A 16,230-nucleotide genomic window follows, 5' to 3' on the forward strand; every position below is an offset into this window, starting at 1 on the left:
ACCACGTCACTGGGATATTTTATAGTCAGAACTGCTCGCAAGATTGTGGTAGCAAAAACCAACCACAAGAATAGCGAGCAGTTCATACGCTGGTCGATGTACTCAATTAATCTAATAAATAGCGGACATGACGTAGGATGCGAGCGGCCAGGGGGCGTAGTTTTCCAAAAAACGACCGCAAGTTTTGTTCGCTCGTTCAGACCTAGAGGCGTGAACAGACCGCAAAGAGCGAACGGTTCATTTGAATAGCCACCCCTATTTTCTGAACGAGCGAGCGCAAATAGCGTCCGGCTCTGAATCAGGCCCATAGTCAGGACTATTCATTTACCCAGCGCTGGCTGCCTTGTTTTCCAAACCCCCCTCCCTGTAATTAGGGTTTACCTGTCCTTTATATCAGGCGTCAGGAGCTGCTGATCAGAGTATACAGTACATTTCTGTTCTTGGCTTTAGAATGCTCACAAATGCTAAATCTACTTTGGCTTTCATGAAATAACCTGTAAGTCTTGTCTCTTGATATAACCATTACTGACGCAGAGGAGGGCATTTATCAAGATGTCACACCATCTTCCATTACTAAGCGCCACCGCCTTCTACAATTTCAGTGTTGGCCGAGTTCCTCTGCGCGTTAATTTTACTGGTCATTGTCAGCACATTTCAGCGCTGGCCGTGTCCCAGAGTCCCCGTATTTCAATGTACTCTGTGACCCTTATTTTTGTAAAGTGAAGCACATGAATAATTGGCTCTAAGTACCCAAAAGTACAAAGTGACATATTTTCAAAGGTGCTGACATTATTATTTAGCACATTTAGTGCCATTTTTAATGGAAATTATACATTTAATGGAACAATAGGTGTGTGCTAGGCTATCACCTTCCCCCTAAAAGTGTTAAGCAGCATTTATTGGTGTATGGAGGGCGACTTAAATACAGCGAGTTCTAGTTCTGCTTTCCTTCTGCGCTTTTCACCAAAGTCTAGGCAGAGGTCTTTATTGAATAGTTCTTGGATACGACACAGATCAGCTACGTTGGGTGCATTTGGCCTTTGCATATCCACAGAGTTGTTCTGAGTGGTATTCAAGGATAACAAGAATAAACAACTCCAGATTATATATAGACTTTGGTGAAAGTCACATTATTCGTGTGTTACATACTTTTACTTGGAACAGTTTAAGGTAGTAAACCAGATGTTTTTAGAAAAACAGACTTATTTTTACTGCCATTTTACCGTAGAAATGACGTCAAGGTGTATATTTTATCACTGATTGCTTATGTGACAATATTTACATATTTCTGTATTCTATTCAGCGTATGGGCCTCAGTCACATATAGAGGCGATGTTCACAGAGTTGTGTGATTTTTGTTTTGCCACTGTGTATTCGCAAAAAATCCCTAAAAGCTGGTACCGTACATGCGTTACACAATGTAGGCGCAGTTACATCGGAGACGTACAGATTCAGAAGCGTGCTAGAAATGTGCTGGGCGTTCTTGGGTGGAGACTGGGCAGTGGCTATTGAGAAGCACGACAGTGGTCTGTCTTACGGGCGTGTTATAGGAGTGTCACAGGTGCGTTGCTGAAGTAATTGCGCACACAGGCACTTATTCAGTTAACGGCTCTGCTCAGCAAATACCCAACGGAATCAGATCACTTTCCTTATTAAAGTTTAGCATAATGGGTCTCATTGGTAAACTGTCACCTTTGTGTTATCTCTGTGCAGCTATAATGCCGCACACTAACATTGTACGCTATTAGGAATCTCGCTCTCGCACGCGCTCTCTTTTTTTTTGCATATATGAAGCTTTTCCGCTAAATACTGTACAGGGTCTTGGGTTCGATGCACAGTGAATAAAAAAAGAAAAGATTGACGATGTCTGTGACAAAATGGAATAACACTCTGTTTTTAATTGTATTTCTGCAGGTAGAATCCATTGTAAGCCTCCCATTAAGACGCGGCCATTTTCCTATTCATCTTCGTCATCATCAACTCCGATAAGGCGCTCTGTGAGCTGCCCCCGTTCCATAACTGCGCTCAACGCACAGTCTCCGCACAGCGAGCAGCGACCGCTCTCGTCGAAAGTGTCTGCACAAGTCTCAAGGCCGTCCTCAGGAAACAGGACCAACTCTTTGAATCGCAGCTTCTCATCATCGCACAGGGTGCCGCACACTGGGACATGCGGCAGCATGTACCCCAGGCTGGTGAGTGATGGGGGCACATTACCCCGGACACAGGGCAGGCAAACGCCAGTGTTGTGCTCAGGGCACCTCCTGCCTAGGGATGATAAATAGGGGAGGGAAAAAGAAGAACAAATCTCAGCGATGGGGAATGTTAACTCTCGGGATCAGCGCCAATATTATCAAATAGACCCCGTGAAGCGCCGCAGAGATGGCAGCAGACTAGATAACAGAGGATAATGAATAAAATGAGATATGAAATGTTTGCAAGCAACCAAGTATAGTTATTATCACTGATAGCGGATATTACATTTCTATTTATCCTAAAAAGCTATTATAAGGTAATTGTGCTTCTATAAATGAATATTCTGTACTAGACAGAAGAAGACCAATACATATACGGAGATAACTTCTCTTTTTATTGCGGTGGTGAGCGGCGCTGCGTCTAGCGGAGGAGGTTCTAAGGCCGAGGTGTCTCCATCTTCTCCTCTATCATCCAGCTAATGTACGGCCCCTGGTATTTGGCTTTTCTTCCCGCCTGTGATATTCTTCTTCTTGCAGCGATCACTGACTGTTCATCTTTGTCTTTAGAATGAGACTGCCTTCCATCACCTAACAAAAGACCAGGAAGAGGAACTGACACGACAGACTTTACTTGTCCTCCGAGACATGAGAATCCGATTTCCCGGGAGAGTGGATGAAGATGAAACATGTTCTATTATAGATGAAGTAAGTGTACTGTACCTTGCTGCACAGTGCAGCTGCCGGGTATACAGTGCTACACAACTATACGGCCTGCCAGGGCCAATGCTGCCAGGTAACGTCATGCGCCTGTGTTTGCGGAAAGTAACAAGACGTGACTTGTCTGATTGGTGCGGAAAACAACTAGCAGTGCAGCTGGAATGTGACAAACCACAGAAGACCCAAAATAGGCTCAGCACGGGGATGAATAATGGCCCTCATTCAGAGGCAGTCAGAGGATGCAAGCGGTCGCTCAGAAACTGGGCGGCCGCTTGCATCCTGACCGCCCGCCTCTGTTTCGGTCGTTAGGCTGTGGGTTTACACCCACAGCTCTAACGACCGCTCGGGTGATGGTCATTGACCATCGTGACCATCGGGGCTTACAACGAGACCCTAGGGTAGGGTCTCACTTGTCGTAAGCCCCGGAGAGCTTCTGGCTCTGTCAGAGCCGGAAGCTCTCCACTGACATCACTTGTGATGTCAGTGGGGCCTCCCCCAAACGGTAGGCGTTCCCATGGGAACGCCTCCGTTTGGGCTGCCACCCCCCCAGCCCGCCTTCCAAATGGGGCGAGCTGTCAATCAACATCGACAGCTCACCCCCTTTGGAAAGAGACCCGCTACGACTGGCGCTGTCGGTCGTAGCGGGTCTCACGCATGCGCACGAGGGAGCCGGCAAAAAGAGTTAAAGGGCCTATTTAGCAAATCATATTCGCGAGTGGGCAGAAAAAGTCTGTAGACTATCCAAAGATGGCGTCAGGTGTGGAATCTGACAGCTTCGCAGCTGCGGCTGCTGTCAGAAATAGAGGAACTCCATCGTACATTGGGGTGATACTCAATATTGGTGGGTACCCTCCAAAAACGGTTGTTTTTGGGCAGCTAATGCCATAAGCTCTGCGGCCTATGCGCCAACGCATGCTTAGCTGGCTGAAATAGAAAGTTGCAATCACTTTACTTGTACTGATTGCAGGGATGGGGTCCTATCAGAGCCCCTTTACCAGCTACTCAGTAATTATACATTTAGATGAATAAGGATACCGTATTTCCGCAAAATGCTGCAATAAAGAATCTGTATTATCGGCGGCTGTCTGTAACTATTAATAAATATGAGCCTAAATGAGCTGCAAGGTCCCAGTACAAGGTATTGTCTTTCTATGGCTCCTGTCTTAGGCCTTACTGTAACTTTTGTTGATTGTTACAGTCGTTGTAGCATTAGATAAAATGGTGATAAAATTAAAGATTTGTGTTAAATAAACTGAATCTGGCGTTCCAGGTATTGCTCGTGTCTGCCGGCACGGCGAGTGCGGACGGCTGGCTGTTCCGTTATCTCTCCTGTGCGCAGTGTGATCGCAGGAGGCGTATAGGGATGAATGCCATTGCGTTGTCTAGAGGCATTTTAATTCTCCTGTAAAATGCTGAACACACAATCCTGCTGTGTCTGCACGGCTCGGAAAATCTGGGACCTTCATAATTAAGTTCAAATGAAGCAAATGAACATTCTCCTCAAAACAAAACGGTTTTAATTACACTTTTGTTCGGAATGTCTGCGTCTAATCTGTGCAGTTGTTGCAGAAAATCTTCACAATGGACTTGGGACTCGGTACAATTATAATACAGCAGGATCTCTTCTCTTAGCTATAACCCTGTAACTGCGGAATCTTGCCCACGTCGTTAGGGAGTCTGACACGCCACAAAAAAAGATTTATGTTCCTCTTTTTACAATCTCTGGATGCTCTTCAAGTAAAGCTCTCAGTGGGCACCCAAACATTTCTACTGCTGTGATCAAATAACTTACCAAACGGATAGAGGGAAACTATTTTCTTAGTTTACAGCTCGGGTGGAAATGGACCTTGGAGAGCATTTACATTGGAGGTAACGTTTACTCAATACAAATGCTTCCCAGGCAGCCATTGCCGGCTGAAAAATCACCAGCTGCACAGTCCAAAAGCTGTCATGACTGAAATGCGTTCTGGCTGCGGGGACCAGTAACGCATTGCTCGCTGCCTCCGGCATTAAACATTTTTACAATTTGCCTACAGAAAATGGAGCTCATAAAATAGCTATAGTGATCAACAGCGCTCAGGACAGACACTTCCTCAGCAGATGGATGTCAGGGGCTGTATGTGTGTCCTGGCCACGGTGCTATCCCATTATCAGCACTTATTTCCTTGCATGGTGCTATCCCATTATCAGCACTTATTTCCTTGCATGGTGCTATCCCATTATCAGCACTTATTTCCTTGCATGGTGCTATCCCATTATCAGCACTTATTTCCTTGCATGGTGCTATCCCATTATCAGCACTTATGTCCTTGCATGGTGCTATCCCATTATCAGCACTTATTTCCTTGCATGGTGCTATCCCATTATCAGCACTTATTTCCTTGCATGGTGCTATCCCATTATCAGCACTTATTTCCTTGCATGGTGCTATCCCATTATCAGCACTTATTTCCTTGCATGGTGCTATCCCATTATCAGCACTTATTTCCTTGCATGGTGCTATCCCATTATCAGCACTTATGGACTTCATTCAGAGGCGGCCGTAAGGTCTACGACCGCACGGCCGCCTCGATGTTTGTCCAGTGCGCATGCGCACGAGGGAGCCGGCTCCTTCGTGCGCATGCGTGAGACCCACTACGACCGACAGCGCCGGTCGTAGCGGGTCTCTTTCCAAAGGGGGAGAGCTGTCGATGTTGATTGACAGCTCGCCCCGTTTGGAAGGCGGGCTGGGGGGGTGGCAGCCCAAACGGAGGCGTTCCCATGGGAACGCCTACCGTTTGGGGGAGGCCCCACTGACATAACAAGTGATGTCAGTGGAGAGCTTCCGGCTCTGACAGAGCCAGAAGCTCTCCGGGGCTTACGACAAGTGAGACCCTACCCTAGGGTCTCGTCGTAAGCCCCGATGGTCGCGATGGTCTATGACCATCGCGACCATCACCCTAGCGGTCGTTAGAGCTGTGGGTGTAAACCCACAGCCTAACGACCGAAACAGGGGCGGCCGGTCAGGATGCAAGCGGCCGCCCAGTTTCTGAGCGACCGCTTGCATCCTCCGACCGCCTCTGAATGAGGGCCTATGTCCTTGCATGGTGCTATCCCATTGTCTACACTTATATCCTTGCATGGTGCTATCCCATTGTCTACACTTATATCCTTGCATGGTGCTATCCCATTGTCTGCATAAGTTTAGAGTCGAATTCAATTAGCCGTGATACTTACCGCGGGCTTGTCGCCTTGGACTTTAACATCTGCAGCTATTCAATTACAGGCTCTTTTCCTCGCTCGGTAAATCCACAGCTAACACGCCTTAACCCGTAGGTTCCAAATTAAGTGTCCAGAGCTTTGGGTAAACGCATTTGCGGTGGACGCTGTAAGAGCAGAAAGCCCAACTTACTGTGGATTTATATTCAAGCCTCAGGAGGAGATAAACAGAAATCTGCATTAAGTGCTGCCTGCGAGCTGCAATTGAATAGCCTCAGGCACTCGGACAAGCCTGTGGTAATTAGCGCAGCTAATTGAATTCAGCCCATAAGCGTAAATATTTACAGATGCATTCATATTAATATTATTATTATTATTATTAACATTTAATTATTTAGCACCAACAAACTATGTTACACTTTATAAGTGGATGCAAAGAGTGCGTCCTGAAAAGTCTTCATTCATCCACACTGATATAAGAGCAATACTTGTGTACAGTGATCCTGCAATAGCGCCGGTCAGGGGACAGGACACACATGGGGGAAATGTAATAACCGGCCATTTTGTAAGCTCTGCGATTTTCTGCCGAGGTGCAAACCTCTGTGTGTATTAGAGCCAAACCCGCCAGAAATGTCACAGAAAACCACCATTTCAAAAAAACTAACAAAAATAAGTTGCTTCTACAGATGTGCCCACATACATCTATCCTCCGTGTGCTACAAGTCGCGCCACACATAACGCGGGAGCTCAGTGTGACTTGGTAGGGCCGAGAGTCTTTTTGTGTGTCTTTTTACCTTCAAATGCGTCTTATTTGCACAACGATGCGACTAGATATCACAAGCAGCTTATGCTGAGTAATATGATATACAGCATGCCTATGTACTGTGAGCGAGTGCGGGTGTATCTGCATGCCAAACGCTACGTTACCGTGTTACAGCCACTGACACACTAACGTAGCATTTCGGATGAAGGTATAACCCCAGTCGCACACAGAATATAGCATACCTCAAGCGGGGACAGTCCCGTTTTTATGGGACTGTCCCGCTGTCCCACCCGCGGGCCGCAGTGTCCCGCGGTGGGGGGGAAGTTGAGGAGAGCACACCCGCTGCTCTGCCTAGCAGAACAGCGGGTGTGCAGAAGGTGAACAGATGCCGTGCGCATCGCACGGCATCTGTTCACTAGCGTAGGGAGAGCCTGGGGGGCTGCCCAGCATCTCGGAGAGTGCTGGGCACGCCCCCTATAATGACGAAAACGGGGGGAAGCCGTGAGGCTCCGCCCCGTTTTCATTTGGCTCCGCCCCCTTTCCGGAAGCCCCACCCCTTTTCAATGCGCGCGCCCTGTCCCTCCTTCCCATCTCCGAAAGTTGGGAGGTATGATATAGGCATATTTGCATTGCTGTGTGAATAAGATGCATTTGAAGGGAAAAAGTCACACAAAAAGATGCTCTTTGTTAACGATTCGCACGGTGCTCGCGCGTTCTGTGTGATGGAGGATAAATGTATGTGGACACATCTGTAACTGCAAACAGTTTATTTGTAAAGGCGTTGTGACATATGTACATAGTGAGGCTGAGTCTTGGGTATGTCCGCATGGGGCATGCTGAGAAGATGGCTGCCTGCAAGTACCACAATGCAGACCATACACATTTTGGATGCATCTACACTGAGCACCGGAGAGCCAGAACGGGGGTGGGAGAGGTGTTCTCACGTACGCAGTGTTCAGAAATGGCGTCTTCATGCAATGAATACTTATTCAGACCAGGATGTACGTGTTTATACACCGTTATCGCTTTTTGTGCTGTTCTTGGTGTTCTATTCCGTGTAATCATATTGTAGTGACGCTGTTAGCAGAATGATACAATATACAAGGCCGTGTTTATTTGTTCCTATAACAAGTTGCTCAATTAGGGGTGAGGGTGGGTACAAAGTGCGCAGTTCCTGCCCTGGCCCAAATTCCCTTGCGGAAGCCATTTTTTTACTTTTTTTTTTTTTTTATTCTCATTTTATTAATGTCTCTTACTTATATTACAGATAATGGATAATTGGAGATATCACAAAACCAAAGTGGCTTCATACTGGTTGATAAAACTGGATTCGGTAAAGCAGAGAAAGGTAAGATCGGTTGTCTGCTATGAGAAATGTTAGCACACCATAAATTGCTGATGGGTACAGGTAACCCACAGTGTCGGCGGCCATTTTGTGGCCGGATAGAAAGTCCATGTTAATGCAGTGGATCAGTTAAATAGGAACTAGCGGCATCAGTGAGGCAGCATGTGAGAATATTGGTTCACCCCACAATATGGCTGCCTTCACTGTGTACCTCACAGAACGCCTCAGTGATGTCAGTAGTTCCTCACAATGACTTGGGCTCTATGCATCTTAATATTGGATAAGCCCAGAAAATGGTGATTCCATTTCATGGAAGGAGAGAGCATAGGTGATCCATGTATGCCAGGAGAATGGCACAGACTTACCAAACATCACTTTACAGAAATCCATTCTCTGCAGCATGTGACCAGCATGACATGTAGCGTGTTTACGTGCTTATTATGTATTAGAACCAGGAAATGTGAGATAGCTATATGGAGCATGTGACCAGCATGACATGTAGCGTGTTTACATACGTATTATGTATTAGAACCAGGAAATGTGTGGTAGCTATATGGAGCATGTGACCAGCATGACATGTAGCGTGTTTACATACGTATTATGTATTAGAACCAGGAAATGTGAGGTAGCTATATGGAGCATGTGACCAGCATGACATGTAGTGTGTTTACATACGTATTGTGTATTAGCACCAGGAAATGCGTGGTAGCTATATGGAGCACATGACCAGCATGACATGTAGCGTGTTTACATACGTATTATGTATTAGAACCAGGAAATGTGAGGTAGCTAGATGGAGCATGTTACCAGCATGACATGTAGCGTGTTTACATACGTATTATGTATTAGAACCAGGAAATGTGGTAGCTATATGGAGCATGTGACCAGCATGACATGTAGCGTGTTTACGTGCTTATTATGTATTAGAACCAGGAAATGTGAGATAGCTAGATGGAACATGTGACCAGCATTATGTGTAGCATGTTTACGTGCGTATTATGTATTAGAACCAGGAAATGTGAGGTAGCTATATGGAGCATGTGACCAGCATGACATGTAGCGTGTTTACATGCGTATTATGTATTAGAACCAGGAAATGTGAGGTAGCTATATGGAGCATGTGACCAGCATGACATGTAGTGTGTTTACATACGTATTGTGTATTAGCACCAGGAAATGCGTGGTAGCTATATGGAGCACATGACCAGCATGACATGTAGCGTGTTTACATACGTATTATGTATTAGAACCAGGAAATGTGAGGTAGCTAGATGGAGCATGTTACCAGCATGACATGTAGCGTGTTTACATACGTATTATGTATTAGAACCAGGAAATGTGGTAGCTATATGGAGCATGTGACCAGCATGACATGTAGCGTGTTTACATGCTTATTATGTATTAGAACCAGGAAATGTGAGATAGCTAGATGGAACATGTGACCAGCATTATGTGTAGCGTGTTTACATGCGTATTATGTATTAGAACCAGGAAATGTGAGGTAGCTATATGCAGCATGTGACCAGCATGACATGTAGCGTGTTTACATGCGTATTATGTATTAGAACCAGGAAATGTGAGGTAGCTATATGGAGCACATGACCAGCATTATATGTAGCGTGTTTACGTGCGTATTATGTATTAGAACCAGGAAATGTGAGGTAGCTATATGCAGCATGTGACCAGCATGACATGTAGCGTGTTTACATGCGTATTATGTATTAGAACCAGGAAATGTGAGGTAGCTATATGGAGCATGTGACCAGCATGACATGTAGCGTGTTTACATACGTATTATGTATTAGAACCAGGAAATGTGTGGTAGCTATATGGAGCATGTGACCAGCATGACATGTAGCGTGTTTACATGCTTATTATGTATTAGAACCAGGAAATGTGAGGTAGCTAGATGGAACATGTGACCAGCATTATGTGTAGCGTGTTTACATGCGTATTATGTATTAGAACCAGGAAATGTGAGGTAGCTATATGCAGCATGTGACCAGCATGACATGTAGCGTGTTTACATGCGTATTATGTATTAGAACCAGGAAATGTGAGGTAGCTATATGGAGCACATGACCAGCATTATATGTAGCGTGTTTACGTGCGTATTATGTATTAGAACCAGGAAATGTGAGGTAGCTATATGCAGCATGTGACCAGCATGACATGTAGCGTGTTTACATGCGTATTATGTATTAGAACCAGGAAATGTGAGTTAGCTATATGGAGCATGTGACCAGCATTATATGTAGCGTGTTTACATGCGTATTATGTATTAGAACCAGGAAATGTGAGGTAGCTATATGGAGCATGTGACCAGCATGACATGTAGCGTGTTTACATACGTATTATGTATTAGAACCAGGAAATGTGAGGTAGCTATATGGAGCATGTGACCAGCATGACATGTAGCGTGTTTACATGCTTATTATGTATTAGAACCAGGAAATGTGAGGTAGCTATATGCAGCATGTGACCAGCATGACATGTAGCGTGTTTACATGCGTATTATGTATTAGAACCAGGAAATGTGAGGTAGCTATATGGAGCATGTGACCAGCATGACATGTAGCGTGTTTACATACGTATTATGTATTAGAACCAGGAAATGTGTGGTAGCTATATGGAGCATGTGACCAGCATGACATGTAGCGTGTTTACATGCTTATTATGTATTAGAACCAGGAAATGTGAGGTAGCTAGATGGAACATGTGACCAGCATTATGTGTAGCGTGTTTACATGCGTATTATGTATTAGAACCAGGAAATGTGAGGTAGCTATATGCAGCATGTGACCAGCATGACATGTAGCGTGTTTACATGCGTATTATATATTAGAACCAGGAAATGTGAGGTAGCTATATGGAGCACATGACCAGCATTATATGTAGCGTGTTTACGTGCGTATTATGTATTAGAACCAGGAAATGTGAGGTAGCTATATGGAGCATGTGACCAGCATGACATGTAGCGTGTTTACATGCGTATTATATATTAGAACCAGGAAATGTGAGGTAGCTATATGGAGCACATGACCAGCATTATATGTAGCGTGTTTACGTGCGTATTATGTATTAGAACCAGGAAATGTGAGGTAGCTATATGCAGCATGTGACCAGCATGACATGTAGCGTGTTTACATGCGTATTATGTATTAGAACCAGGAAATGTGAGTTAGCTATATGGAGCATGTGACCAGCATTATATGTAGCGTGTTTACATGCGTATTATGTATTAGAACCAGGAAATGTGAGGTAGCTATATGGAGCATGTGACCAGCATGACATGTAGCGTGTTTACATACGTATTATGTATTAGAACCAGGAAATGTGAGGTAGCTATATGGAGCATGTGACCAGCATGACATGTAGCGTGTTTACATGCTTATTATGTATTAGAACCAGGAAATGTGAGGTAGCTAGATGGAGCTTAATGCTCTTTCTCCCCAGTGCCTTTGTTTATGTGCTAGATATGACAGGAAATATATTTTATGTTGAGTTTGTGGTAAAGAACCATAGAACCTGCCTTCAGTATTTTGGGAATGCTCCCAGTATAATCTGAAGTATAACACAACGCCACTCTGCGCCACATGGGGCAACGCTCCACAGCTTGTTCCATTGCCATCAGTGTTTGCCAGCAGTAGGCAAATAATATACAATTATTTCAGTCAGATGATGGGGAGTGTGTCCAAGGCGAGGGTGACTTCAATCTCATTTCTTATCCGATGGGTCCGTCTGTCTCTGTATAGGTGTTTACCAAGCTGATTGTTTTGGCCATAAACCGCATGCCCTTTACCAACTGGTGCCTCCTTTCTGTAACATGCAGAGTATTGCACTAGGCTGGTAAGGATGCCTATTATTCAGGTCTGTGGTTGCAGGGTCATTTATGAGAGCGCAGAAGCTGCTTTGTGACGTCACCTGTCTATTTTCAGTCGCCAGGTTGGAATATAGAGATTTTGTTTTGTGAGACAGTATTATTTTTAAATGTCAATTTCCTGTGAAAGAGGTGCGTACCTTTACCATAAACCACCCTGGCTACCTGTAAGAACCTGAATACAGGGGGATATCCTGCTTCTAGGGTCATGCGATATCCATAGCAGGCACATGACATAGTCCAATTAATACAATTTTAAGAAGTGATTCAGTTTATTTTAAAAATGTCTGAAAAAAAATATTATTGAATTTAAGAAAGGCTTTCCTACACTAACACATTGGGAAGTTGTCTGGTTATAGGCTGGAGTAGTTACAGGCAGCCTACCCCTAACCTCCCCACCGCAGCCTAACCTCCCCACCGCAACCTAACCCTAACCTCCCCACCGCAGCCTAACCCTAACCTCCCCACCGCAGCCTAACCTCCCCACCGCAGCCTAACCCCCCCACCGCAGCCTAACCCTAACCTCCCCACCACAGCCTAACCTCCCCATCGCAGCCTAACCCTAACCTCCCCACCGAAACCTAACCTCCCCACCGCAGCCTAACCCTAACCTCCCCAACAAAACCTCACCTCCCCACCGCAGCCTAACCTCCCCACAACAACCTAACCCTAACCTCCACACCGAAACCTAACCTCCCCACCGCAGCCTAACCCTAACCTCCCCACCGCAGCCTAACCTCCCCATCGCAGCCTAACCCTAACCTCCCCACCGAAACCTAACCTCCCCACCGTAGCCTAACCCTAACCTCCCCACCGAAACCTAACCTCCCCACCGCAGCCTAACCTCCCCACCGCAACCTAACCCTAACCTCTCCACCGCAGCATAACCTCCCAACCGCAGCCTAACCCTAACCTCCCCACCGCAGCCTAACCTTCCCACCGCAGCCTAACCCTAACCTCCCCACCGCAGCCTAACCTCCCCACCGCAGCCTAACCCTAACCTCCCCACCGCAGCCTAACCTCCCCACCGCAACCTAACCCTAACCTCTCCACCGCAGCCTAACCTCCCCACCGCAGCCTAATCCTAACCTCCCCACCGAAACCTAACCTCCCCACCGCAGCCTAACCCTAACCTCCCCACCGCAGCCTAACCTCCCCACCGCAGCCTAACCCTAACCTCCCCACCGAAACCTAACCTCCCCACCGCAGCCTAACCTCCCCACCGCAGCCTAACCCTAACTTCTCCACCGCAGCCTAACCTTCCCACCGCAGCCTATCCCTAACCTCCCCACCGCAGCCTAACCTCCCCACCACAGCCTAACCTCCCCATCGCAGCCTAACCCTAACCTCCCCACCGAAACCTAACCTCCCCACCGCAACCTAACCTCCCCACCGCAACCTAACCCTAACCTCTCCACCGCAGCCTAACCTCCCCACCGCAGCCTAACCCTAACCTTCCCACCGCAGCCTAACCCTAACCTCCCCACCGCAGCCTAACCTCCCCACCGCAGCCTAACCTCCCCACCGCAGCCTAACCCTAACCTCCCCACCGCAGCCTAACCTCCCCACCGCAGCCTAACCCTAACCTCCCCACCGCAGCCTAACCTCCCCACCGCAGCCTAACCCTAACCTCCCCACCGCAGCCTAACCTCCCCACCGCAGCCTAACCCTAACCTCCCCACCGCAGCCTAACCTACCCACCGCAACCTAACCCTAACCTCCCCACCGCAGCCTAACCTCCCCACCGCAACCTAACCCTTACCTCCCCACCGAAACCTTACCTCCCCACCGCAGCCTAACCTCCCCACCGCAACCTAACCCTAACCTCTCCACCGCAGCCTAACCTCCCCACCACAGCCTAACCCTAACCTCCCCACCACAGCCTATCCTCCCCACCGCAGCCTTACCCTAACCTCCCGCCACATCCTAACCCTAACCACCCCCTCACAGCCTAGTCCTAACCTCCCCCTCACAGCCTAGCCCTAACCTCCCCCTCACAGCCTAGCCCTAACCTCCCCCTCACAGCCTACCCCTAACCTCCCCCCTCACAGCCTAACCCTAACCTCCCCCCGCATCCTAACCCTTACCTCCCCCCTCACAGCCTAGCCCTAACCTCCCCCCTCACTGCCTAGCCCTAACCTCCTCCTCACAGCCTAACCTTAACCTCCCCGCTCACATCCTAACCCTAACCTCCTCCTCACAGCCTAACCCTAACCTCCCCCCTCACAGCCTAGCCCTAACCTCCCCCCTCACAGCCTAGCCCTAACCTCCCCCCTCACAGCCTAACCCTAACCTACCCCTCACAGCCTAACCCACCCCTCATAGCCTAACCCTAACCTCCCCCTCACAGCCTAGCCCTAACCTCCCCCTCACAGCCTAGCCCTAACCTCCCCCTCACAGTCTAACCCTAACCTCCCCCTCATAGCCTAGCCCTAACCTCCCCCCTCACAGCCTAACCCTAACCTCTCCCCACATCCTAACCCTAACCTCCCATTTCACAGCCTAGCCCTAACCCCCCCCACAGCCTAACCCTAACCTCCCCGCTCACATCCTAACCCTAACCTCCTCCTCACAGCCTAACCTTAACCTCCCCGCTCACATCCTAACCCTAACCTCCTCCTCACAGCCTAACCCTAACCTCCCCCCTCACAGCCTAGCCCTAACCTCCCCCCTCACAGCCTAGCCCTAACCTCCCCCCTCACAGCCTAACCCTAACCTACCCCTCACAGCCTAACCCTAACCTACCCCTCATAGCCTAACCCTAACCTCCCCCTCACAGCCTAGCCCTAACCTCCCCCTCACAGCCTAGCCCTAACCTCCCCCTCACAGTCTAACCCTAACCTCCCCCTCATAGCCTAGCCCTAACCTCCCCCCTCACAGCCTAACCCTAACCTCTCCCCACATCCTAACCCTAACCTCCCATTTCACAGCCTAGCCCTAACCCCCCCCACAGCCTAACCCTAACCTCCCACCACATCCTAACCCTAACTTCTGCCGCATCCTAACCAAAATATTGACTTTTTGAGATGTCGACATCACAACCATCGACATTGTGGTGTCGACATTATGAATTTAGACATTGTCATTGTTGACTTTTGACTACATCCCCAGTAAAGCACAGTCTGCAGAAAAAATGTCTCTATGGGCTTTTCTAGATATAAACAGAATGATAGTTGCTGAAATTAATGTATTGGCCAATCACAGGTGCATAGAAGGGAGGGGTTAGTCCGCACTAGAAATAACTAACAAGCACGTTCCCCCAGCACACCATTATGGGCCAGCATAGAGAGTAATAGTAATGCAGAGATCTCAGGTACATACATTGCACACATATAGTAAGCCTCCAGGCCCAGCAAGGCGTCTCTGCTCTGGTGGTCCTACACTACATGATAATAGCAATGCAGAGATCTCAGGTACATACATTGCACACATATAGTAAGCCTCCAGGCCCAGCAAGGCGTCTCTGCTCTGGTGGTCCTACACTACATGATAATAGTAATGCAGAGATCTCAGGTACATACATTGCACACATATAGTAAGCCTCCAGGCCCAGCAAGGCGTCTCTGCTCTGGTGGTCCTACACTACATGATAATAGCAATGCAGAGATCTCAGGTACATACATTGCACACATATAGTAAGCCTCCAGGCCCAGCAAGGCGTCTCTGCTCTGGTGGTCCTACACTACATGATAATAGTAATGCAGAGATCTCAGGTACATTCATTTGCACACATATAGTAAGCCTCCAGCCACGGCAAGGTGTCTCTGCTCTGGTGGTCCTACACTACATGATAATAGTAATGCAGAGATCTCAGGTACATACATTGCACACATATAGTAAGCCTCCAGCCACGGCGAGGTGTCTTTGCTCTGGTGGTCCTACACTACATGTTAACAGCAATGCAGAGATCTCAGGTACATACATTAGCACACATATAGTAAGCCTCGAGCCCCAACAAGGCGTCTCTGCTCTGGTGGTCCTACACTACATGATAATAGTAATGCAGAGATCTCAGGTACATACATTGCACACATATAGTAAGCCTCCAGCCACGGCAAGGCATCTCTGCTCTGGTGGTCCTACACTACATGATAATAGTAATGCAGAGATCTCAGGTACATAAATTTCACACATA

The 16,230-nt window shown here is 47.5% G+C and overlaps 1 protein-coding gene across 1 annotated transcript in view; it reads left to right on the top strand.

Annotated features, from left to right (window-relative positions):
• The window catches only part of TTLL7 (tubulin tyrosine ligase like 7), a 386,802-nt gene that overhangs the window by 295,251 nt on the left and 75,321 nt on the right, over positions 1 to 16,230 (top strand). The window contains exons 16-18 of the mRNA XM_088461808.1: positions 1,915 to 2,192; positions 2,760 to 2,897; positions 8,138 to 8,218. Of these exons, the coding sequence (XP_088317934.1) occupies positions 1,915 to 2,192; positions 2,760 to 2,897; positions 8,138 to 8,218 (497 nt within the window). The remainder of the gene's footprint in view (positions 1 to 1,914; positions 2,193 to 2,759; positions 2,898 to 8,137; positions 8,219 to 16,230) is intronic.

Source organism: Taudactylus pleione, unplaced genomic scaffold (assembly GCF_031769625.1).
Source record: "Taudactylus pleione unplaced genomic scaffold, aTauple2 ptg001106l, whole genome shotgun sequence".
NCBI lineage: Eukaryota > Metazoa > Chordata > Amphibia > Anura > Myobatrachidae > Taudactylus > Taudactylus pleione.